General features: G+C 40.7%; 2 protein-coding genes across 2 annotated transcripts in view; one reads left to right on the top strand and one right to left on the bottom strand.

Annotated features, from left to right (window-relative positions):
- The window catches only part of LOC126403823 (butyrophilin subfamily 3 member A2-like), a 66089-nt gene extending 42375 nt beyond the window's left edge, over positions 1 to 23714 (bottom strand). The window contains exons 1-2 of the mRNA XM_050066622.1: positions 23603 to 23714; positions 23076 to 23145 (exon numbers count right to left, since the gene is read on the bottom strand). Of these exons, the coding sequence (XP_049922579.1) occupies positions 23076 to 23145; positions 23603 to 23620 (88 nt within the window). The 5' untranslated portion in view covers positions 23621 to 23714. The remainder of the gene's footprint in view (positions 1 to 23075; positions 23146 to 23602) is intronic.
- LOC126403834 (Fc receptor-like protein 5) lies at positions 9915 to 20909 on the top strand. The gene is made up of 10 exons (XM_050066641.1): positions 9915 to 9969; positions 10078 to 10140; positions 10470 to 10733; positions 12093 to 12347; positions 12439 to 12576; positions 13548 to 13610; positions 14122 to 14196; positions 15425 to 15500; positions 17311 to 17366; positions 20821 to 20909. Exons 1-9 carry the CDS (start codon positions 9939 to 9941, stop codon positions 17327 to 17329), a joined length of 984 nt encoding a protein of 327 aa, XP_049922598.1. The 5' UTR covers positions 9915 to 9938; the 3' UTR covers positions 17330 to 17366; positions 20821 to 20909.
- Positions 23715 to 26052: the final 2338 nt, after the last annotated feature.

Raw genomic sequence — 26052 nt, 5'->3', positions numbered from 1 at the left:
TGATGTTTTTCAGCGATGGAGGGGGTTCATGAAGGACAAAGGGCTTCAATCCGACGCTGAAGTGGCATGTTTTCTGCTGGACAGGTAAGGGTTAGGTAAGGGTTCCTGCACCGTCTCTACCCCCTCGCCCCCTTCCTCTCCCTGGTCTTCCTCCTCTTCCTCTTCCTCCTCTCCGTGTCCTGTGGAAGAACACTCTGGAGACGCATATATTATAATCGTACCAACCTATATTTGCCGCACTGTGCCGTGACTATCATATAAAACGTGTTATTTTAGCATCACTGTGCTAATGTTTGCTCGTGTTACCAAAACAATTAGAGATAAAACACTCCTAACATAACGTTATATCTCACAGATAACCTGTATCTCACTGGTAAGCTATAACATATTGTAGCGCCCCCCAGGACGTGTGGAAAGGATGACACGGTTATTCTGCAAACCATCGTTTATTACTGAACAGTACAGGTTACTGTTGGCCGTAACTACGCCAAAACAACCAACAAACAAGAACTTAGCTGTAACTCCAACTGTGCACTCCTGCTCTCTCCTCCAGCTCGCTCATACACACACCAGCACCCGCTCTCACAGCTCTCATCCCCGTCACACTCGCACCCAGCCCCCCTACCTATACTCATTCAATCCCAAACATGCCATTAACTCACAGAACACTGACATAACAGAACATTTACTGCAGGGTCGCTACAATATCGTAGCATGGTTTAGATTCCTACATCAATATTCACCTAGATAGACCTACTTCTGAAAACCTGAAAAAGGCCACCATCACTTACGCAATGGGAGGGTTGAGCAAGTGAGCGCGAGTGAGCCCTGCAATCTTGAATTTGACCGCTGATGTCACTGTTACTCAGCATTTTTACACACTGGCCCTTTTAGTGATTCCTAGTGGTAGTTTGAGATCAAAACTTGTAAAACAAACATTTAACTGATGTTTGTCTTTATTATTTTGGCTGGTACAACAATGCAGAGACAGAAAAATACAGTAAACTAAAGTACTCACTTGTCACAGGATCATGTGTCATTGAAGGCATGCTGGAGTTCTGAAAAGTGATGTTCTGTAAACCAGCAACAAAATGTTATTTTATAAAGTCCAGGGGAAAACAAACATGAATATGTGTAATGAGTTTGTCACATCACAGAAAAATTTGATTAAAAAATGGTTAATGATTAAAAAAATTGCCAAGGATGTAAAATAAGGTTTTCAAAATCATGAAGTATTCTCTGCTGAGACACTACCCCATTCTCATTCCGCAGTCACGAAATACAGCCATTCTGTCAGGGATTTCAGCGTCAGACACATGACCCCAAAAGCCACTGGGTGGCATCATGTAACACGGGCATTAACAGCACAAAACAAGGAGAAGGAAAGTCCCTATAGGGTGGTTTGGAGGAGTGGTGAATGGATCCAAGAAAACTTTGACTTTCAGCCAGAAGGCAGGTGTTCATTTCTAATTTTAACACTCTAACTCTAAAATACAGCACTGCAGTGCAGTTCCCGGTCTCTTCACGTTTTCAACAAGTAAATATTTATCTTACCTTAATGCATCTTGTTTTCTTTTTATGCAACAAAACCCCTCAAATAATTAAAAATAACCATGATAAAGAGAATATATCCATTTATGTTGGCAGACCTGACATGATGAATAAATAAAGAATTAAAAGTAATGTTCTGATAGCTCACCTGTCGTGTGCCTGAACGAGTCAGCTCCTCTCAGTGTGCAGAGATCTTCAGGGACAAAGTCCTCAAATAAAATGATTCGTCCGCTGACACTGGTCGACTGTAACCAGGTAAAGGTGTGTCCACCTTGTCTCCTGTCTGCTGCAGCTCTGTCTGTTTTCACTGAACATTTACTGTGATCACATTGTTGACTGAATGATTGCTTTTGTGCTTCGTCCTATCATGGAACAATAAATCGTACACGCTGACTGTTGATGTTCAGCTCAGTCTGTTTCCTGACAGCCAACTAGTCTAAATGTTTCAGGCTTTTTTCTGGACGACTTCTCAGTCTGGAGTTTAGCTCGACCTTTGTGCTTTTCATCAGCTGAATGATAGGTGAGCTGCAGTCATAAAATATCAGCCTGCAGGTGTAATTGTAGCTTCAAGTCCACTGAGGCAATAAAAACTGAGCAGTAACTGTAGGTGCTATCTTTGTTATCTGAAGCAGCTCAGAAGTGAAAGTGACTGACTGACTGCAGAGGGCAGAGTGGGACTACTGTCAGATTACTGAGTCCTGCAGGCTGGAAGATCAATTCTGTTAAGTGTTCTCACTGCAGCATTTACAAGCGGACCAGATCAAATGCCTTGTGTGAGAAAGCTGCTCTTGATTGGTCAGAATTTCCATGTGGGAAAAATCCAGGAAGTAAAGCAAACGTTGAAGAAGAGTACACTTGCAAGATAAATGTGACACTTTCTAATGTCACAATGGAGGGACAACTACGCAGGTTGATTTTAGCGCTGCTCATCGTGGACTATATTGCTGTCATTGTTCATTTTAGTCAAACCATACAGTTTGAAAACGAGGCGCGGCTCCAACTAGAAAACAATGTTTTGATGCATTGGATGTGCTGAATGTGCATATTAAGGCAGTACATTAATAATTCCTCAGGGAATTGAGATTATTTTCACAGTTTCAGCTTAATGTCAGACAGTGAAATGAGAAATGCATCTAACAAACAGAAACTGTACATTTCCTGTGAAAACAGAATTGTGTTTTGAAAAGCCACAATGCATGTAAAAGACTTAAATTGACACAGTGCCCTGAAACCTCAACAACAGACGCACCCAGGATACCTAGCGCGTCTTATGTGGCAAGTTGAGAATGAGAATGTGTTGCCTGTTATTCTTTATTCGGATCCCCACTAGCTTCCACAAAGTGGTCGCTAGTCTTCCTGGGGTCCACTCACAAAACATTAAAAGTACATCAGTTTAAAATCATACAATATCAATGAGACAATGGAATTCACTATCAACCCAAAATTAGGACAAAAACAGAGGAAGAAAAACAAAATTGTCACAAACTCACTGCACCGAGTAAAAATAAAAAATAATGATAATAATAATAATAATGATAATAATAATAATAATAATGATAATAATGAATTGGTTTTATATATTGCTTTTCTAAATACTCAAAGACGCTTTACAAAAGAATAAGCACAGAAACAGGCACTCAAAACAAAACACTCAAACGAAACACTTAATAAGAGAAAGAGCGGGTGGAGGATGACAGGGGAGGATTTTTAGGTGCAGTAGGTGATCCTGAAGAGATGGGATTTAAGCTGACTCTTGAATGAGGGGAGTGTGTCAGAGTTCTGGATGGCCAGAGGCAGGGAGTTCCAGAGGGCTCTGTCCCCCAGGGTGCGGTACTTGGTCTTGGTGATGGGGGTGAGAAGGTTGGCATCGGTCGAGCGGAGGCGGCGAGTGGGGGAATGGCGATGGAGGAAATCGCTGAGGTATGAGGGTGCAAGGTTGTTTAGGGCTTTGTAGGTGGTGAGGAGGATCTTGAAGTTGATGCGTTGTTTTATGGGAAGGCAGTGAAGCTGACGGAGGATGGGAGTGACGTGTTCTCTGGAGGGGGAGTGAGTGAGCAGTCGGGCAGCCCAGTTTTGAACATATTGCAGTTTTTGAAGAACAGTGGTGGGAAGGCCATACAGGATGCTATTACAGTAGTCGAGTCTGGAGGTGATGAAGGCGTGGATGAAATAAATAAATAAAATAAAATTAAATAAAATTCACAAAAATGTTCCAAAACTGCCATCACAAAATTTACATGTGATTCATCAATTTTAGTGTTAGTGACGTCTTGAAGGAATATCTATTTCTAATCTGTCTAATGCTGGTAGGGAGCAAATTCCAAACTGAGACGCCTCTATAAAGAACAGTTCCCATCATAAAATTTGTTTGTGGACTTGGTGCCACCAGAAAACCAGTGCTCACTTGACATGTCACATAACCATGACAAAAACCACTATATACTAGTTTATCACTAATGAACTGAGGTGTATTTTTCAAGTTGACAGTATGCATGAATAACAAAAGACTAGATTTTAGTTTAGCCTCCACAGTCAGCAGATAGTCGATTATGCATCTCACACACTTTGGCATGGAAAGAACAACGGATAACTAATCTGGCTGCCCTGTTCTGTACAATTTGAAGCTTTTTAAGGTGTTTTTGAGCAGCACTTGACCAGATGACTGGGCAGTACTCCAGGTGTGACAGAACAACATCATTCATAACAGAAGGTGGAACATAACCAGAACATTTCCTTGACATGGCAATGCCCTTTCCCATCACTGAGACAATGTGATCGATCTGGTCAAGACCAAGACAATAAGCTGTCTAATTTAACACCCACTAATGTAGTTTTAGTGTCCTGCTCAACTAATATCCCATTTATAGACAGACTGTGAGCAGTAGCATTAGCTTGAATATTCCTACTGCCAAATACAGTGCATTTAGTTTTAATGTATTCGTTTACCAACTGGTAATGGTATGCAACTCTCACTCAGCTCTCCTAACGTTGGTGATGCACAGAACAAAATGGCGTCATCAGCATACATTACAACATCAGCCTTCCAAACAACATTTGGCAAATAATTTATAAAAACTGAAAATAAAAATGGTCCCAAACAAATCCCTTGTGGAACACCAAATGATATCCTTCTGCTGTCAAAGCAATAATTGCATCATTTACCAGGTAGACACACATCAGACCACTGCAAATCATGAACATCATTCACAAATTAGTCTGGATTAAATCTTTTATATGACCTGCGGTAAACAATTCTGACTCCAGAGTGAGTCAGTTTAGTCCTTCTTGTTAAAGCAATCAAATTATGGTCACTACAACCCACTTCCACTGATACTGCCTGTGAACACAGCTCATGAATATTTGTGAAAATATGATCAATGCAGGTTGAAGTATTAACACAATCTGTAGTAATGGAAATCCGAGCACGCTCAATATCAATATTCGTGCCATCTTGTCCCAGGTTGCTAGAGAGCATTTGTTGAACCTTGTTCTCTGAGTCACTCCAGGTTTCTCTTTTCTCATCAGGAATCCCATCAATTAAAATATTTGTTCTCCTGTACTGATTTTCACTGTAGTCCAGCTTGGCAAACCTTTCATACACTCCCAGCTTACAACTCATGGCGTTATTTTCAAAAGATTTTATCTTTCTTTCCATCTGCTTGTGTCCCATTCTCATATCTTCCAATTTATCTTGAGTGAATTCTAAGCTGGTCTTAACCTCCTCTACATCTCTAATAACACAATCCAATCTTTTGTTTGTTTCCTCCACGATAAGCTGGATAAAGCATTTGAAGTGATTTCTAATTTGCCTTCTGTTTGTCTAATCTATCGACATCTGGACATCTCTCTTCCAGTTCATTCTACTGACCTGTATCTCCACTGGCTCCAGAACTTTCTCTATGTTCAGTATCCGTCTCTCTATGTTCCTCTTTGTCTCGTCCAGTTTCCACTGAGCCTGCAGTAGGTTTTCTTTATCTCTCAATAATCCCTCTGGTTTGTCAAATAGTTTTTCTCTCTCTGTTATTTCTGCCTCCACTAACCAAAGCTGCCTCTCGTTCTCTTCCCTCTCTGCCTCAACTCTCTGAAGTTCTTCTTTGACTTGATCTCTCTGTGCCTCCAGGTCCCTTATCAGTTCCTGTAGGCTGGACATCACCTGTGCAATGTTCTTCTGTTCTTCAATCTTCATCCTTAATTCAGTTTGAAGAGATTTAATTTCCCCCTGCAAATCAGCTTTGGCCCCTTTTGTGAGGAAAAGATGTGACATTGAACAACACAGAGACACACAGAGGGAGTGTAAATAAACTGCAGACAATGGTGTTTTGCAGTAAAATGTGAATATTGTAACCATCAAGGAGCTGTGACTTACGTCTCCATTTATACCTGACGACAGCAGCTATCAAACTGCAAATAACCAGTGCAACCACGCCACAAACTGCAGCCGTGAGAGTACAGTCAGAGGTTAAAATGGTTTGATCCTCTTTAGCTGGAATATCATCTGCTGAGGACGCAGCACCTGAGAGTGACAAAGAGCAGAAATGTCAGAGTCATCTGGCAGCATCAACACTTATTAAATCAGTTTGAAATATATCAAAATATATTTTCCTCTTTGTGTAGAATGTGAAACTTTTAGACTTTAGTGATTCCTAGTGGAAGTTTAAGATCAAAACTTATAAAACAAACATTTAACTGATGTTTGTCTTTATTATTTTGGCTGGTACAACAATGCAGAGACAGAAAAATACAGTAAACTAAAGTACTCACTTGTCACAGGATCATGTGGCATTGAAGGCATGCTGGAGTTCTGAAAAGTGATGTTCTGTAAACCAGCAATAAAATGTTATTTTATAAAGTCCAGGGGAAAACAAAATTAAATATGTATAATGAGTTTGTCACACCACAGAAAAATGTTATATTGACACAGCAAAATTTAAATGATTAAAAATCACCAAGGATGTAAAATAAGGTTTCAAAATTGTTCATTAAAATGAGCAGTATTCTCTGCTCTGAGACACTACTCCATTCTCATTCCGCAGTCACGAAATACAGCAAACAACACAAAACAAGGAGAAGGAAAGTCCCTATAGGGTGGTCTGGAGGGGTGGTGGATGGATCCAACAAACCCTGGACTTTCAGCCAGGAGGCAGGTGTTCACTTCCCATTTTAACACTCTAACTCTAAAATACAGCACTGCAGTGCAGTTCCCGGTCTCTTCACGTTTTCAACAAGTAAATATTTATCTTACCTTAATGCATCTTGTATTTTTTATGCAACAAAACCACTTAAAATAATTAAAAATAACCATGATTAGGAGAATATATCCATTTATGTTGGCAGACCTGACATGATGAATAATTAAACTAAAGAATAAAAAGTAATGTTCTGATAGCTCACCTGTCGTGTGCCTGAACGAGTCAGCTCCTCTCAGTGTGCAGAGATCTTCAGGGACAAAGTCTTCAAATAAAATGATTCGTCTGTTGACACTGGTCGACTGTAATCATGTGTGTCCACTTCTCAGTCTGGAGTTGAGCTCGACCTTTGTGCTTTTCATCAGCTGAATGATAGGTGAGCTGCAGTCATGAAATATCAGCCTACACGTGTAATTGTAGCTCCAAGTCCACTGAGGCAATAAAAACTGAGCAGTAACTGTAGGTGCTATCTTTGTTATCTGAAGCAGCTCAGAAGTGAAAGTGACTGACTGACTGACTGCAGAGGGCAGAGTGGGACTACTGTCAGATTACTGAGTCCTGCAGGCTGGAAGATCAATTCAGGCCAGGCTGCCAAAAATGTTTCTATGTAATCCAAACACCCTGCCATCATCAATACAAAATTATCATTCCATACACTCAGATCACAGGTTTGATTCCCTCAACAGTGTGAAGTTCTTGCAACATATTCTCACTCCCAACTCATCAACACTTGGCCCTACATGTCAAACACCCTAGATACCAAGCTCAGTTTCAGACGCTCGGGCACAGTTTGTCAATTTAAACGTGTTACATGTAATGTGTCTTTTCAAAATAAACTTCTGTTTTTACAGGAACTGTACAGTTTCTGGTTGTTAAATGCACACAGCCTAACCCTCAATTTCCACATACTCCTTCTGCGTTGTGCTGTGCAGCACTGCGGATCTGGAGCAACGGACAGCGTGCACCCTCGCCTACTGGATGCATTTCTGGAGCGCTGCGCTGCATAGCTGAGCCACAAGCTCATGTGTGAACTGCGAAATCACGCGATAAAAAGCACCATTCACTCCCAAAACTCCTGCAATTTCACACCACGTCTTCTCCTCTCATTCGTATACCTGCAGAAAGGATGTGTGGTGTCATACAAAATACTATGATTTTCCACTTCAACTATGAATTTCTCCTTGTCCATCTTTCCTCGGACCCTCGCACTGACTGGCAACTTGTGCGACAGGATGTGATGTGATTTTTTTTTTAAATTTGAGAGTTTATAATCCGTAGTCTGTGCATTGTTGTATTTTGCGGCGTGGTGCTTCTGGGACGCTCCAGAGACGCTGCGCGGCATGTGGAAATGAAGGTATTCACTAGAATGGGAGTGTATCTGCTACGCAGTGCGCGGCGCAGATGGAGTATGTGGAAATTGGGGGTAATTCCCACCCACCCTTTGTGCACTGTCTCGCACTTTATACCAAGGGCATCAAAAAGTGCCTCCGTCTGGTGCATCACCTGCTGCGGCAAAACCTTGATGCGCCACTGTCCAACGGCGAGAATCACTGAATAAGTGTCGGAATTTCACGAGGCACCACTAAGCATGCATATTTTCCATGTAGTGCTGCCCCCTTTCTTTTGGCGTCAGTGTTAATTGATTGGGCTGCTGACTCTGGAAACAGCATGGGGCGGAGCACCCTGGCTGGCTCGTGATCTGCAGCGCTAATTTCGGTGTGTGGTCTATTTTTCTGTGAGCTGCAAATCAATCTGGCAAGAAAACACCCTGATAATTTATCTTGAATGATATAAAGTAGATAGTAGATATAATACAAATGAAAAAAGTTGGTTCTTGAGCAAGACACTAAATCTGTGCCAACTGTGGAAAGAAATACAAGTCTTGAGTTTGAGAAAACATTCCCTGTTTGTTTTTGAAATAAATTCTGTCTTCCCTCTTGAAAAAAGAGCCGACACCTTCAGTCATTTGTTGAGAGGCTGACGTGTTTACATTTGACTGGCAAAGACCTCTAGTGGCTGGATGAATTATGACTCTCCACTTCCTGATAATATAACTGATATCATAACCTAGAATGGGAGGAAAGTTCTTGTCATACACATATAGTCTATCCAATGATTGTTTCTTACAGCACTTACTAAACCAGCAATGTTTCCAACTAGCCAGTGTTAGTGTGGCTTTATGCTTTTTGTGTTTTACATGTAATGTCTGACTCTGGTAGCTCTGAGGACGGCAGTGACTCACACTGACAGCTGTGGTGGTGAAATGCCTTTTTCTATATCTCTAACACGTTCAGATCCTCCACTCATTCCAATGAACATAACCATTCTAGGAGGTCTAGCTCTATGACCACGCTTACCTGACGCCACCCAAATGCACAGACGTATTTGATTGGATGTCTATGAGCCAATCACAGTGTTCTACATCATTTAAAGTGGACTGCAGTGGAGCCACGCCCCCTTTTTAACAAGCAGGCCAACCATGAGGCAAGAATGAAACACAAGGTACATTTTAATCCACATATCTTATTGTTTAAGGAAATAACTGTTTAAAGTAAACATTACTTACACATGTTAAGATACCACATGAAAGATCGATAGCTTTTACTCAAAGATATTCATTCAATGGAAAATGAATAGGGAAATGCTGTTCTGACCATGTAGTGATACAATCAGCTTATCATGTATCCTATTGATTATGTACACACAATATTTATCTCCGGAGGTTCTTAACATGTGTGTTCTGGAGATACTTCAGAAATTGGGGATATTTTGAGTCATGATGACAAATACAATGCAAAATATATATAAGCAACATATTTTAAAGCAGCCCCTTGTTTTCAGTGATGTGGTTAACAATTCATGAAAAGGTGGTTACTCACCTTCATTCTCCATCCATTAGAGTGGACAGAAAATTGATTATGGTTAATGAGTGAATTAAAAGGAGAAATCTCCAAATCTGCTAATTTTTTTTATGTGTTTCGAACATGATGAGGCCCTAAAGGTTCATCACTCGGCTTTTATGTGTGTCATGCACACTTGTTGTCATTTTTGGGGTCAAACCAGTGAGGTTGTCACCTCCACTATAGCAGCTGCCTCACATAGATATTTACAGATGCACAATTCAAACAGGAAGAGGAGGTTCTGACCTACATCAAGTCTCAGTTGTACTTCTGATGTGCAGACAGTCAGCAGCGAGACATCATGGAGGTCACAGCTCTCTGCGTCAGACTGTGTGAGTACTGAGTATTTTCTTACTCTATTACTCTTGTTTCTTTTTAAAGTCAGCAGACAGACATCTGCACTGTGTGTGAGGTACAGCTCTCTTCATTTGTGTCTGCAGGGATGGACGTGTTGGTGCTGCTGCTTGCACAAGTTAACAACAGTTACTTTGCTCAGAGAGCTGGTAAGTTGCATCTCATTAATTAGCTGTCTGGTTATGTCCCTAACACTCAGTTTGTGCCGGCCATGTGACGTCCTTGATTATTATTTTACTGCTAATATGTGGCTGCCTACTACTGTTTGTAGCTTAGCAAAAATGTTTAGGGACCGAGAATAAATTAAGTCCGTACGTTCTAGCAGAACTCAGCCTCGTTACGCTGCTCCTCCTCAAGCTGCTAGAAGTAACTTAACTTTATTTGTTTTGAACTTTATATCATTGCATAAGGATTTATCTTGGTTTTATAAATGCTGAATATTTAATTAAACTGCTCACTTGTTGTGTGTCTGTCTCAGGTGCAGCGTTTCCTCGTGTTCGTCCAGACAGACTGCAGTTCTTTGAGTATGAGACACTCAGTGTAAACTGTGAGGAGTTCAGAGGGTTGACTGAATGGAGAGTGATGAGGAGGCTCAGCAGAATAAGTCCAACAGAGTCTTACAACTGGAACTCATCGGCACCATCCAGCACCATTGAGCCTACCTTCAAAACACACAGTGGAGAATACTGGTGTGAAGATAGAGACGGGAACTCAAGCAGTGCTGTCAACATCACCATCACTGGTATGTTTAGCAAATAACTAATCGAGAGTTTTTAAATGTTCCGTCACATTGACACAGTGAGGTTAACTCAACGTCTACACTTCAACATTGTAACACTCTGATGCAAGTTAAGGGACATAGTTAGGGAGATAGTGTTAAGAATTGCACACATTTTGTTTAACCATCTTTGCTCCTAACTTTCTTTAAAAGGCAAACAGTTGTAAGTGTCTCCTTTTTAAAACTTTGTGATAAAGTTTGCTTTCAAAGTTTCATGTCTCTTGGCTGCAAGGGTGTAACTTTGGTTTGAGAAGTGGGTGACACAATAAAATGAGGGTCTGGGCTTCTCCAGAAAAAAACAGTGATTTGAATACCATCCCCTGCCTTCCTTCATATATGTAGGGATTGTGGTGACAAAAACACCATTAGAGAAATAATGAAGTTGGTCATCATGCTAAATTCTGCCAGTGTACTAAACATGCAAAACATGCTGCTCCTCTGTGGCATTTTTTGGAGCATATCAGCGCAAAATCTGCAGCTCAGCGCACATTCTGATGGCTGGTCATTCAGTAGCAGTGTACGCATGATCTTTGCGGTTTATAAAAAGGGTTTTGAAAGTGGGGAGGACACAGACGGGAAAGTCCCCAGTGGAAATTACACCTCAGCCTGGCTGGAGCTGAATGCAGACTTGTCGGTGATCAGACCAAGGAATGACATAGTTACCGATCAAGCAATTGATCCAGTGTTGTGATGTCAGACGGCACGTCAAACTACAACTGGCTTGAGACTAAATTGGCTCGATTCTAGAACTAGTCATGAGAAACCCATTTGGGATTGAAATAGGGCTCAATCTGTACAGTGTCTGTCCGAAATGATAGAGACAGCATGGGTAGAACTTTAGTAGTCCAGGCTTTCTCTCAACCTCTAGTGTTAGGAGAAGAGCCACACACGCAGAACTATAATATTTGTATTTTTGATTGTGTTATATTGATGTCAGGCCTAAAGCTATTTCTGAGTGGCATACAGTAGAGGAGGATGACTCAAACTGGGATGATTCAGAGCGCAGTAAACATTGAAAAACAGTCATTTGTTTTAATTTACAGTGTAAAATTACAAAGTTAAAAACATGCATAAATGGATGCATAAATTCAAATAAAGTAATGCTTGTCCAAAAGAAAGCAAAGATGCACCCATCACATATTGCACACATTAAATATTTAGGATTGATAACAGTTACTGTTACATGCAACAATACGCTGTGCACATTGTATCAACACAGAAGTGCACCCAGTTGTCCCTGTGCAGGTATATTACATGACTGATGTTGTCTAATAAACACAAACAATGCTTGATATAAAATGTTGTGTCCATCTCATTGCCCAGATGGTTCAGTGATCCTGAAGGTTCCTGCCCGTCCTGTGGAGGAGGGAGATGATGTGATTCTTCATTGCAGTAAAAAAGATTCTCAGTCGAAACACATTTCTGATCTCTACAAAGATGGTTCCAAACTGGGGACCGGGTATGAAAAGGACATGATCATCCGAAATGTTTCCAAATCTGATGAAGGACTCTACAAGTGCAGCATCGCTGGAGCTGAATCACCAGAGAGCTGGCTGACTGTCTCAAATCAAACTGAAGGTGATTCTTCTTTTGCATGCATGTGTGTTTGAATTGTCTTTTCCCAGGTTAAAGACAGGTGATGAAAGTATGTCTGATACCTTCCTTCCAGTACCACACAAAGAGACTCCTCCTTCCAACAGTCCCTCCCCTGATCTGCCCCCCCTGCTGTGGATCATTGTCAGTGTTTCAGTGATGGCTCTGCTGCTGCTGTTGGTGATGGGACTACTACTCTGTAAAATGCACAAAAGTAAGGCAACACAGAAATTCAGTAAATGACTTTATGCTGACGCCTGCTGATACACCTCTTCTGCTCTGCATCTTGTCGCAGTGCTGCAGGAATGAGTTTGCAGTTTTGAGCTTCAGGTTCTCTTGACGCAAAGTCGGGTTGTCTTGAGAGGGTTTTTGGTTAGATGAAATAAGGTCTGTGCTTGACACAAGCATGAGTGATTTCCATGTATTTTCCTGCAACATGTCAGTAAATACCCCACTCTGGAAATTTGAAGGCTTTTATGTGTTGCTCAAAACACGGTTGCTTACAAGTGGTTCAACGAGACTACAGAATGTCATAAAGTATCATAAACCCTTGTTTGCCACAGAGGTTATTTTCTGCAACAATCCAAAATCCAATGGAAAAATCCCATTGGCTTTGTGAAGAGGGAGCCAGGGCGCCACTAACTTCCGCACTGGCCAGCCCGTTCTCACTCCAAAGTCGCCAAATCCCAAACATCGCTGCTTTGTCAGTGACTCCTGATGCCAAAAGCAACCTTTGGGGGCAGTATGATCCGCTGCTGCACAGTTTCGGTTTACAATGTGCCATACAGAACCTTTCGGCCTGACAGCACCTGTCACGGTAGTACGATACACCACTGGATCTGCGTCAGGTTAAAACGCTGCAGGTAGTAACGTAATAGAAGGAGCAGGAAAGTACCCATAGGGCAGGATGGGTGGTGGATGGGTCAAACAAAAAGACTTTCACCTGGGAGGCCGGTGTTCCCTTCCCGTACGAACATAGAGCCAAACTAAATTTTCTAAACCTAACCATGTGTTTTTGTAGACGTCCTGGCTTTGGTAGTGGCATCCCAGAATGTCAGTAACAGACGTGAAAGGAAAACATCATCCATGCAGCACCTTGTTAACTTAAGTGTCATTTCTCAAACACTCAAGTTCCTCTAATTTTCTAGTTTCTATTGACAACATCTTTTCTTCTATGTCCTCCAGTTCTGGTCTGTTTTTCATCTGGAAAACCAACACCAGGATCGCACTCACCTGAAGATCATACAGGTGAAAACACCAAACACACACCACTGTACTGATGAACTATTGTCATCATGGAAGTTATGAAGGAAAGTAGACCAATAATTAGCCTTCTTTTCCACAATCAGTGATAACTGTTGTAATTCCTTGTCGTTGTTAAAGGGACGTGATCGTTTCTTATCGTCTCTGTAAGTTTGCTGATAACCATCTCAAAGGAGCAATAGATTTCCAATTTATTGATTGATTTTGAGATTTTACTGATCAGTTTTAAAGCTTGTCTGGGTCTGGACCCAACAGAAAAATGTTGACCCTATATGTGCCAGTTTGAAGCCTTACAGCCTTGGGTTGGGGCCCTTCTGGCCGTTCGAAATTCGAGGCTTAAATCCAAAGCTGTTAGTACCTTTGCTTGGTTTTTTTATTTGTATTGATTTACTTTATATCGACACTGATATTTTGCATTTGGAATTTTGCAAGATTATTAACACTTTCTTTTCTGAAATGTGGTTTGAAGTTATAGATAGACTTTTTTATGTTTCAGTGTCAGGTGGTGGGAGTGCAGGTGATCCAGACCTTGTGACATATGCTGTTGTGGAAATCAAAAAGAAGAAGAAAGGTACGTTGTGCTTTGTTACCTCTGCTTCACTGTTATCACAATTTACTCAGCCCAGTCATCAGAATAAATGTTGACATTGTACGTTTCTCCAAACCATGTTACATTTGTACATTGTTGTGTAGCAGATACGTTGAAACAAATATTGTGTCTTTATCTTCCAACAATGCAGTGGTTAACACGTGGTTAGGTTTTGACACAAAAACTACTAAGGAAGAGATCATGTTTTGGCCGAAAATACCTGCTTTTCATGGCACCATCCCGGCTGGAAAAACAGCAACGCATCCCAAAAACCGCCGACATGTGGTGCCTGAAAAGCAGCTAGAAAAACAGCTATCAGTCTCTAAAACACCACAGGTTTTGTTGTTTGTTTGTCTCAACAAAGTGAACTGGTGTCACTCCATCCACCATTCCCTCCTGCTCTAGATGACAAATACTAATGCACTACAACACGCTGGACACGTTGACATCACATTTAAAAAACGTATAAATGAAGAAGATGTACTTTATCAATCCTCGAGGGGAAATTCTTTGTTTTTCACTCTGTTGTCGTACACACACACACACACAGGCCCGAAATACACACACAAGCACAAACAGGACCTATACATGCATTAAATGGAGGAGGGTCAGAGTAAGGGGACTGCCTTGGACAGGCGCCCTGAGCAGTTGGGGGCTCACTGCAATGTTATGGGCGCCTTGGCGGTGCCCAGGAGCTGAGCCGGCACCTCTCCAGCTGCTAGTCCACACTCATGCATTAGTGTCAAGAGGTGATGCATTGGAGACCCACTTATTTACTACACCTACATTCATGACATATTTTCAGATATCTGTCCGCAGAAGGCGGCGTACAGTCGCAGGTGATAATTTGATCCTCTCAGTTTTACACCACACGAGAAAACCACAGTGAGAAACAAAGGGCCCCTCAGCAGCTGTAATATCGTCTACAGGACAAAAAGGCTGTCAGGTCTGACACTTTGAAATTGAAAGTTAAAAAAAATCTATTTGACATGAAGACACCAAACAGATTAAAATAACCTACAGCTGTGTGATGTGTCACGCCTGAAGCATTTAGTTTTCTTTTTCTTAACTTACAGTCATGCGTCATAAGAAGTTGTGTCAAAATGAGAGTTCCAGAAGAAATGTTATGTTGTTTCAATGCTCAGCAATTAATCAGTAAAATCAACCAGCAGTTTTTAAAGAGACTACCATCCTTTTGTTTTTCAACCAGAGCGTGTCGTGTCTGGAGGATGTACAGAGCCATGCTCACCACATGAGAGTGTCGTCTATTCTTCAGTCCACTTCAGGTGAGACTGACGCTGATACACAATCTGTTTCCTCTAACAGTTTATCTACTTGCACTTGACTAAGTTACAAACACATTGTGATCGTAACACTGTACCCTGACTGTAACAGTTGAGAATAAGAGCAAGTGTGGAAAGTTTTGATGAGTGGACCAAAATTGCAAAGTGGTGCAGAATTCTTGTTAATTGGTTGAATATGGTTTAATTGTTACGATTGCAGCATCGCAACATCCTGGAGGGGCTGATAAGGTCAAGGTCAAGGTCATATTTATTTCTATAGCACATTTAAAACAACCAAAGTTTACCAAATTGCTTTACAAGAACAGCAACAGAGGTGCCACACAATAAGAACATTAAAATAAATAAATACAGTATATAATACAATACACATCAACATAATACAATACAGGAGTCACAGGAACAATCAAGACAGGCTCACAGCAGGTCCAAAAGTCAGGGAGAAAAAGTACGTTTTTAAGGAAGACTTAAATGTCTCCAATAAATACGCGTGTCTGACATGAAGTGGCAAGCAATTCCACAGCTTTGGAGCAGCCACTGAGAACGCTTGGTCGCCTTAGTTTTAAGCCTTGATCTTGAGGCCTCAAACAGCAGCTCATTTGATGATCTAAGGGTTCTGGCTGGATTATGAACTTGAAGCAGTTCTGTCAGATACTGGGGGGCCAAGCCACTTAAAATCTTAAAAACAAGCGAGCGGCAGCGTTCTGCACTATCTGCAGGCGACGGAGGGAGCACTGATCTAGACCAATATACAAAGACTTACAATAATCAAGCCTAGAAAATATAAAAGCATGAATGACCCTTTCTAAGTCATCAAAGGAGAAATATGTCTTCACTTTTGCCAGGAGCCGAAGCTGGTGAAAGGGACCTTTTAACCACCACGCCGATTTGTCTTTTTAGATTTAGAGGAGTGTCCAGAGTCACACCAAGGGATTTGATATACAAGCAGGTTTTGGAGGCGAGGGGACCCATACCAGCAACAGAGTTAATGCTACATGGTGGATGTCAAAACACAATAACCTCAGTTTTATTGTCATTTAAGTTGAGATGACTTTAGCTCATCCAAGTCTTAATATCAGCCAAACAGGCCAGTAGAGGGGTTAGTGAGTCCTTACAATTTATATTGAGAGGGAGGTAAATCTGTATGTCATCTGCGTAACAATGAAACAGTATATTATGTATACGAAAAATGGAGCCCAGGGGTAACACATACAAGGAGGATAGCAATGGGCCCAAAATAGTATTATGGGCTCTATTTAAAGCGTATTGCCTGAAGTGCATTGCACAGGTGCATTTATGCATGGATTACTTAACGGGCCAGGCACAGGCCCAGGGGTCCAAGACCCACCGTCCTTCATTTTAAAAATGTCAAATAAACACGTACCACCCAGGCAGACACTCAAAATGACCACAGAGACACCACAAAGTCTGTGTGCCGTGCTTCTGTATAGGAGAGGTGGTGGAGCCCTTTGCATACCTGTGCCCAGGGGCCCATTGTCTCATAACCCACCCATGCATTTAGGGTGTGTCCTCCCACTTCTGCTAGTTAAACGGCACAAAGCAAGGCCCAAGAGGTGAAGGAGTTGTGTTTAGTCCCTTGATTACTCACTGGCCTGTAACAGGAATTCAACAAATCCTAAAAACCCATGAGACAGCAACATGTTAGCACTGTCACTGTGAGAATGGTGGCATCAGCTGGTCCCACGTACAGCCTGTGTTATCTCAACAAAGATGAGGTCAAATAAATGATCAACTAATTTGCATTTTTTTTTTCTTTATCCTGTTTGTTTTACAGGCAACTGTCATCTGCATGAAGGACTGTGGAGATGGTCTGTTCAGAGCTCGACTTCTGTATGTTAATGAACAACAGTCACACTCAGTGGTGTTACAGTAACTCAAAACCTTTTTTAATTTCTTAATATTTTTTTTTAAGTTGTAAAAAAAAGTAGTGAAAATGTGTAAAAATGTATTATTTTGTTATATAAAATTACAATTTGTTTTCTTTCAGTCATCATTACTGTCATTTAATCAAAAAGTTATCAGTGATATAGTTTACAAACTTTTAAAATCTCTTAAAGGGCTTTAAAACCATAAAAACAGCAGTAATGAATATAACCAAAGTTTATAATGCATCAGTGAGACATGCACGGTATATAGAACAGTCTATAGTAGCCTTTTTTGTGATTTGATCTCTCACACGTGAATAATAACTATAATCATAAAGCAGAAGCTACACTCAGCTTTTAATACAATGTGATAAGAGGACCTCACATCCAGACACCAGACTGAGCAGAAAATGTCTCAGTTCTTTAAAAAAGGTCAGAGGTGAAAGTCAGGTTTCAGTGTCAGATCCTCCGAATTTTTCTGTGGCAGCATCAGTCACAACCACAGAGGGAGAAATCCAACGAAGAAGAGGAAGCACAGCTTAAAATATACACCCACAGAGGATTTCAAGACCATGTAGGAAGCAAAAAATGAGGTGAACAAGGCAGGGTCAGAGAGGGTAAAAAACAAACAAACTGAAAAAAGCAAATTCCGATGTGTTTTCCATCCGCTACTGTTAACACGAATATTAGAAGTTGAGCTCATCAAGATTATCAGTGAACAACCACTGCAGAGGAAGAGAACACAACGAGATGAGGTCATCAAAGAGCACCAGACAAATTTCAAACAAGAGATGCTCATGTGGAAAATAAGATTGAAATATGACATTGACTTTTTTAATTTCCAGCGTTTGTTCACAAAGACAAATGAGTTCAAGAACAGGTGGATGGAAAAGGTTGTCACAATGGAACAATTTAAAGTAGTCAGACTGTTCACAGCATGTGAAAAGGGTGGTGTGGTTCATCATCTCCTCGGCCTTTATCTGGGGTCTCGAGTTTATTCACATCAACAGGGTCTATTTTTAAAAGTGAGCAGCGTATTAGAGAGCAACAGTTAAACCACATTGTTTTAACTGCTGTCTGCTCACACGTCTGAAGACGCTGCTGCAGTTTTTAAATACACTCAGTGTGGTCAACCAACAACATGATGCAGTTACAGCAGTTTGACCTGAGGCACACGCACTGAGTTCAGAGACACATTTATATTTAGTTTCCATTAACGTATAAAACCACTGACATAAACACTGTCTCACGCTGATGCTCCCTGTGGGGCCCAGTCATTAGAGGAAGAAGAGACTCGACACCATGTTCATGTGTAACACACACATAAAAATATATAATAATAAAATTATGCACTAGAGCAACTTATAAAGTCAGAACGCACTGGTTATTCTTATATAATAAAGGATTTTGAACTTGCAGTCAGAGTGCCTCAGATGCTTTATGACCACCATGGACTTAGTCGTAAGCTGGACGGTCACTGACTGTGTTTACATGCACACAAATATTTCACTGTTATTCTGAATTTGATGCAGTCATGTAAACATCATGTTCTGTTTGGATATTCCGAATTTATCCTTTTTCTGAATGTTCTGTATAAGACATGGGATATGTTGGTATTATTCAGGTTTTAGGAGCATTCTCTGGACATTATACAGACCATTTGGAAAATGCGCCTCAGCTGGGGTTCATACTGTAGTTTGAGACACTCGGCCTCTTGTCTGTTTACAGTTGGCTCTGTGGGTTCCACACAAACCAACTCGCCAACAGTTTGCAAGACAGTCGTAGAGATACATGCCCAAAGGAAAAGCCACATGTCTGGTTAGAAGGAGAAACACACCTACTTTTAAACATCAGGAAAGATTTGGATATCAACAGGTTTTTGGATATGGGCAACTTGTCCACATTTTGACATGATCAATGACATGTTAGGGCACGTTAATCAGACTATCAGCTGCATGTGAACAGGCATATTGTTGGACTATTGAGCCATATAAACAGCTTAGTAGGAATGTTGTCCACTTGGCACTTGGATTTTACTTCAACATCATCACCTAGTTTGTTGTCCCAGTGTAGCACTCCCATATTTTTCTTTATTATCAATTATTTGTTGTTCTGCCAACCATGTACAATGTTGACAGTGGTGTTATCAACCCAGTCTCACTCTGAAGTCGTCGTCGTTCTTTCTTCCTAAACCCAACAAAACGCGTGATGGCAAAACGTAACCACGTGTTTGTTGTTGAAGGAAAACAAAACGACAGTTCGCTATGTTATACCGCCGAAGTGCATGTATTTTAAAGGAGACTGTATACAAACTGTACATTTCCTGTGAAAACTGAAGTGTATTTTGAAAATAATCAACAAGGTGACCCAGAACATCAACAACCAACGGCACCCAGGGTACCTTGAACATCATATCTGGACATAGAAAGTCCATGACCAAACGTCAGTATGTGGCGAGGTCAGATGACCGGTCAGGTTATCTTAACTTCTCCTGGTTTCAGCACAGAGATGTTGCATATGAGCTACTTTTCCTTCAGTTGTACACCGGGAATTATCTTGTCTTTCTCATGCAAATAATCATTGCAATCATTGCAAGCCTGAAGTGAAAGGCCATTGATGGTTCAGTGCTGCCCCCTAATGTTGTGTTTCCACTCTTGCATCCTAAACTTGAGTGTTAAAAATAAAACACTCTTTACCTGCTCTAACACCATGTTATGTTTTGTCCATGTGGTTCTCTGACTCCCTCTTCTTTTCTGTTGTTCTAACAATCACACCTTCTGTCATCAGCAACAGTTTCTCAGTGTCCAGCACCAGTGTCTCAAGTTCCGTCAGTCTGTTATCCAGGCTCCATTTGTTCTGAGAGATTATTTCTTTGAGCTTTATGAATCCTGGTGAACTGATGAATCCTTTATCTTCATCCTTCTCTCTTAAATCTCTCTCCACTGACTGAAGCTTTGTCTCACTGTCCTCCACCAGTTCCTCCATCTTTATCTTTTGATCATACAGTTTATCTCTCTGCTCCTTCAGTTCCTCCTTCTGTTTCATCAGTGCATCCACCATGTTTTTATGTTCTTCCTCTGCCATGAGCCGCTGTGCTTCTGCTTGTGAGGTCATCTTGGTGTCTGTTAGCAAACAGAGACAATATATTGTTGAAGTTTAAGTGTGCGTCTATTTGTTTGATTGTGCATGGAAACAGTGTTGAAATTAAATGCGACAGTAATACTAAAATAATTACACCTTAAAGTGCACATTCACAAGATATGAAATGTTCCTTTATAATCTTTCTAAACATTTTTTTCACATTTTATTGCTTCTTTGACCTTTGACCTATTTACCTCTTACTTTAGCCAAAATAGACAGACAGTAGCATGAATACATTTGTAACTTACTGATTTTGTTCTGTCTCCATTTCCATGCAGCAAAACCAACTGCAGCAACACAAATGAAGCAAGCAACCAAACTGATGCTGATAGAGGCAGCAGAACTACACAGGGCCTCAAAGAGATCATCTGAAATAGTTAACCAAAATAAATCCATTTATAAATCAAAATCTGAGAAAGTGATCATGTCATGCATGTATCAGTGATTTCTACCTGGAACCTGGATGTGTGTCTCTCTGGTCTGGTTGATGTTCCTCTGTTGGACTCTACAGGTGAAGCTGTTGCTGTGTCTCTTCTCCACAGTCACTCTGCTGCTGACAGTATAGAGGTCATCAGGACCTCTGACTGTCTCTGTAGGTCCAGCAGAGAGGAGCTTTCCCTCACCGTCCAGCCACAACACCTCAGGCTCTGGATGCCAGCCTGCAGACTCACACTGTAACACCACTCCACTGGAGGCTTTATCAGTCCCTGCTAAACTGATGGCGGGCAAGGAGACAGAACCTGATGAAGAGACAGTAATCAGATTTTGAGATGAAAATTCTGTTGTGGTGCTGCATCCTTGTAAAATGTTGATGGCAGAGTCAGAGAGGCATGAGGTGTTTTTTTTCATTACTTTACAAAGTCTGACTTACCAACATTAAGCTGGACAAAAGCTTCTTTCCGTAATGAGGGAAGGAAGCATTTGTATAGCCCTGCATCAGAGATTTTCACTCTGAAGAGGTTCAGGGAGACGTTTCCGTTGATCAGCTGATCCACAAACAGCACTGTGCGGTAATTATACAGCGGATTCTGGCTCTGATGCACCAGTCGTCCATCTTGGTGAACATGGACGTACTCTGGGTATAACCCAGGTCTGGTCCACTCCACTGCCCTGGAACTGGCACTGATGGGAGGATCAAGGTGACATGGTAGAATGACATCATCACCAGCCAGGGCTACGATTGGTTGAGGTGAGCCAATCAGGTTCGACTGCCCTGTAAAGAGAGGAACAAAGTAGCTGCTAAAGGATGAAATTGTCAGTGTGCACTCACAATTTCAGTATGTTGGTCACAGGCATTCAACACATTTGATTTAAATATGTTTTTCATTTAAAGCCGAGATAAATTTTGAATTGGATCCTGTGTAAGGTCACAACAACTATTTCTATGTCTTTATCTAACCTTTACTTAAACAGGTAATCTCAGTTTATAACCTTGTTGTGGCTGACCAAACAGGCACATGCACATTTCAGGGTGCTGATACACAGTGGAGAGTTTCTAAGCACGTCCATGGAGGCCCACTGTGGGCTTTACGTGGGCAGTGTGGACATGTGCTTCATATATAGACAGACCCATGTAACCCCTCTGCTTTGTTCATTAAACCCACAAATGTCCCCTTTAGGACCCCAGAACAGTCACAGGTAAGCTTGCACCAATTTTGCTCTTTGGGGCCCTCAAGTGGATTTTGCGGGAAGTGCAATTTGTGGAGCTTTTCTGGGATTTTCATTCAGACCTGCTGCTGCTCTGCCTTGCTCCTTGTAAACCGATAACGTGTGTGGTATTATAAGCCTGTATTTGCTGTGGTAATCTATGTCCTTGCTGGAGGAACACTGTTTTAAATGATTTTGTCCTCTTTATATGGGGTGAGGCAGACCATTTTTTTTATCTTACTAATGCACAATGATTGACAACACAGATGTGTGAAGGTCGGTAATCTAGTTCATGTGTCTTTGTGCCTTTTAGGCTAATTAAATATGTATCCAATATCCAAAAAGCAGTTAAACTGTTTTAAAAGAGCAGCTGGTTAACTCATATCAGCATTAATTTGTCGACAATCGTGGCTAAGTTGGTTAGCTGATAGTTCATTTGTCAGTCACAGTTATAGTAACTGGCATGTAGCAGAGAAGGAGAAAGGAAAAAGTGCAGAGTAGCTCTGGTTAACTCTGTCAGGACATGAAGGAGAGGAGATAAATGAGACACACCTGTGAGCTGGGGGAGGGGAAACAAAATCAGCACGAAAGGAGAACAGAGAGAAAAGTGGCTAAAAGAGGAGACTGCAAGAGGTTATACATTCTGGACATCTTTGCTCCAAAGAGAACGGCAGTGATGTGCATGAAAATATGATATTAAAAGATTCATTGGCAGTTAAACTAAAATGATGGATTGTGTTATTTTTATATGGTGTTGTGTTTATAGTGAGGAGGCTAGTGATTACAATTGTTCATTGATTTTGAAGGTGCAGGTTTAGGATTCTGATTATTCTCCACACGTTTGTTTCCTGCCGGAAAACATTTTCTGAGTATGTAAGTATGTTACCTGTGGTTACTGAGAGGCTGCAGAGGGCAAACAGCCAAAATCCAAACCAGCTGAACAGACGCATTTTCATCTGTGAACCAAAGAAACAAATGAGGCTGCTGAGACTCAGACAGGTCACTTTAGTTTCAGCTTTGTTCTGAGGGAGGAATTCTGGGTGTTAACAGTCTGCACAAGGAGTCTAAATATGTTCCTAACTTTAATCACGTTGAAGCAGCATCACATTCGTCACATTCTCTTGTAGTCCAATCATACAATACTGAAACAGGTGATATCTGTATATTCTGATTGTTCACATATTGATTCAGTTTTTTAAATCGCAGCAGCCTCCATGATCTAAGATTTGTCTGCATTCACTTCCATGCGTGATTGCTGCTGCAGTGCTACACATATATGTTTCAGGCAAAAAGCATAAAAACCAAACTGTAATAACAAAACACGAGCCTCAGAAAAGTATCAGATGAAAGTCTGATTATTTAGTTACCATAAAAACATATAAAATTGTGAGTCAAAAGTCAGAGTCAGCTTACCTTGACGCAAAGCTGCATGTTGTGTGTAGAGGTGAGACTTTAGCCTATCTGAGAGTTTATGATTTTATTGCCAGATAGATAATATACTGTGACAGCAGCTGGTCACAGTATATTATCCTTCTCCCATCTCTCTGCCTTCTCCATTAGGTCAGCACTGAGTTTATCTTTCTGCCTCTCTTCCTTCTTCAGTTCACTCAATATAGCCTGTCTCATAGTTTTCACTTCTTTCTCTTGTTTCTGTAACTCCTCCTTCATTTTCTTGTTTTCTATCATAAGCTGCTCTTTGCTTCTTTTTGCTTCCATCAAAAGCTGCTGCCCTGCGGTCTCCTCTCCGTCTCTCTCTGTTTTTTTTTTCTCTTGACTTGTATCCTGAAATGTTTGTTGAAACACAAACAGTGTTATGCAGTACTTTTAGGAAAAAATAAGTGTGAAACTACATTAGACACAGGACCCAAACAGAATTAATATGCAAATATTGATATTGGCAAAGTCAGTACTATCAGGTGTCTTTGTTTTAACACATAAAGACATCATGTTATATCCCAATAAGTAATATTACAATATCAATAGTATTTCAATATTATATACATATTGTATGTTCGGTGTTGTTGTTATTTAGCATTTACAATAATTGGTCTTTAGGGGGCAGCATTAAGCAATTAATCAGTCTTGATGTAACCTCATCACTAATGTGTGACTTTATTCCATTTAAAAGACTAACTTGGAACTTTTAAGTGGAGAAATTGAAGTAGATGTGCATTTCTAAGTGTCTGATAGCCATCCCCACCTCATCACTAAGGATCTTTATAATGTGAATGGGAAATGGGATAACTTCATTCGTCCTCATGGGGAAATTTGTTTTGGACTCTGCACTGCAATTTCACAACTAATTAACAATACTTTGAGATAAGCAAAAAGGTGCCCAGAGTAACAATGCAGGCAGTAAGAACAGACATGCAATGAAACCAGTTTTGAGGTGACTCACTGACCCACTGGGGGAAAAAAGTTATTTATTCAACCTTCATTTAACCAGAAAAGTCACATTAAGATGCAAAATCTCTTCACCAGGGGAGTCCTGGTCAAGATGGGCATACAGTAGAATAAAAAAGTTTTATATACAAGTACAAACAAGGACACATAATATCACAAAAACATTCAAAACATAACAATATGCACAAAACATACATGAAGAAGAGGCTAAAAAGCCACATGGCAGATAATGAAGAGCAATAACACTGTTCTGTAAAATATTTAAAAAATGAAAACACAGTTTGGGTCATTGTTAAAATTAAAGTGCATGAATCATCAAACTGGCAAAGTTAAGGTGTCCAAACCAAGCCAAAAACTTGACCACCAAAATAGACAGTGCCTTTTTATTCAGGTAACTAAAGTTGCATCCAGACAGCAGTCACGAAACAAGGAAAGGTGCTCACACTGAAATTCTCTTAATATTCCCTTGAATAAAAAAAAGGGCAAATGACATTTATAATCTGTCATAATTTGATTCTTCACTGTCTGTGAGGCATTCCGGTGAGGTTTGAGGAAAAGTTTGGAACTGACATCTTGTTCAAAAGGTAATGATTTTATTTATATATTCATAACTGGGTGGCGGTAATGCATGTGGAATATATTAAGAATTCATCTATTTAACACAAATCCATCAATTTCATATACATACATTTTCTACAGGATCTTATAGAGTCACAGATCAACCCTGTCTTCCAGGAACTCATTTTAAACAACAGATAATGTACATGTTTAAGGAAATGTAATGCTGCCAGAATTTTGTTGTTTATTAATGTAATAAGGAGACATTTTCGATTAAGGTATCTGCAAAGTTGCAAAATGTCAAATGTGCCTCATTAGTTCCCCGTACAGTATCCAGTGTGGTAAAACAATATCTGTGTGTAGCAGCTGAAGCTTGATGTCATCATTATGTTGAGGCATTCACAGCACTAGAGGCAGGTTAGGGAGAGAAAATGGTCTTCCTTACATACGGCACAAGTCAAAAATTACTTATTACACAAGACACAACAGGTTTATAGTCTGTAATTAACCTTAACTGAAATGCTTTTGTTGCTTGAACCAAACACACAGAACTAAGGATGCAGCGTGTGGTACAGAAATTTAGCACTTGCTTTACTCAAAAAATGTCTCTTGGTAACATAATGCAGGAAGTGATTAAGTTTGTCACCACAACATAACTGGGACAGCAAAGTCACATATAACCATAATAGCTAGAGAAAAGGTTGTCACTGTACCCTGCACATGGCAACATTACCAGTGCGATACCAGGCTGGTCTGATTCCTAAGTCATCAAAAATCACTGCCTTGCATTGATTGTGTTGTCAGACACTGACGCCAAAAGCTACCTTTGGCAGTGATACGATACGTCGTTGGGCAGCGTCAGTGTATAATGTGGCTGGCTGGAACCTTTTACGGTGTTTCGC

The sequence above is a fragment of the Epinephelus moara genome, chromosome 17, assembly GCF_006386435.1.
Source record: "Epinephelus moara isolate mb chromosome 17, YSFRI_EMoa_1.0, whole genome shotgun sequence".
In the NCBI taxonomy this organism is placed as follows: domain Eukaryota; kingdom Metazoa; phylum Chordata; class Actinopteri; order Perciformes; family Serranidae; genus Epinephelus; species Epinephelus moara.
Note: the sequence above shows the minus strand (reverse complement) of the source record. Positions and strands in the feature narration are given on the sequence as shown.

Coding starts and splice junctions, on each gene's coding strand:
- LOC126403834 (XM_050066641.1), top strand. CDS start 9,939: ATGGAGGTCACAGCTCTCTGCGTCAGACTGT. Junction 12,348..12,438: donor TGTCTCAAATCAAACTGAAG/GTGATTCTTCTT, acceptor CCTTCCTTCCAG/TACCACACAAAGAGACTCCT. Junction 14,197..15,424: donor AATCAAAAAGAAGAAGAAAG/GTACGTTGTGCT, acceptor TTTTTCAACCAG/AGCGTGTCGTGTCTGGAGGA.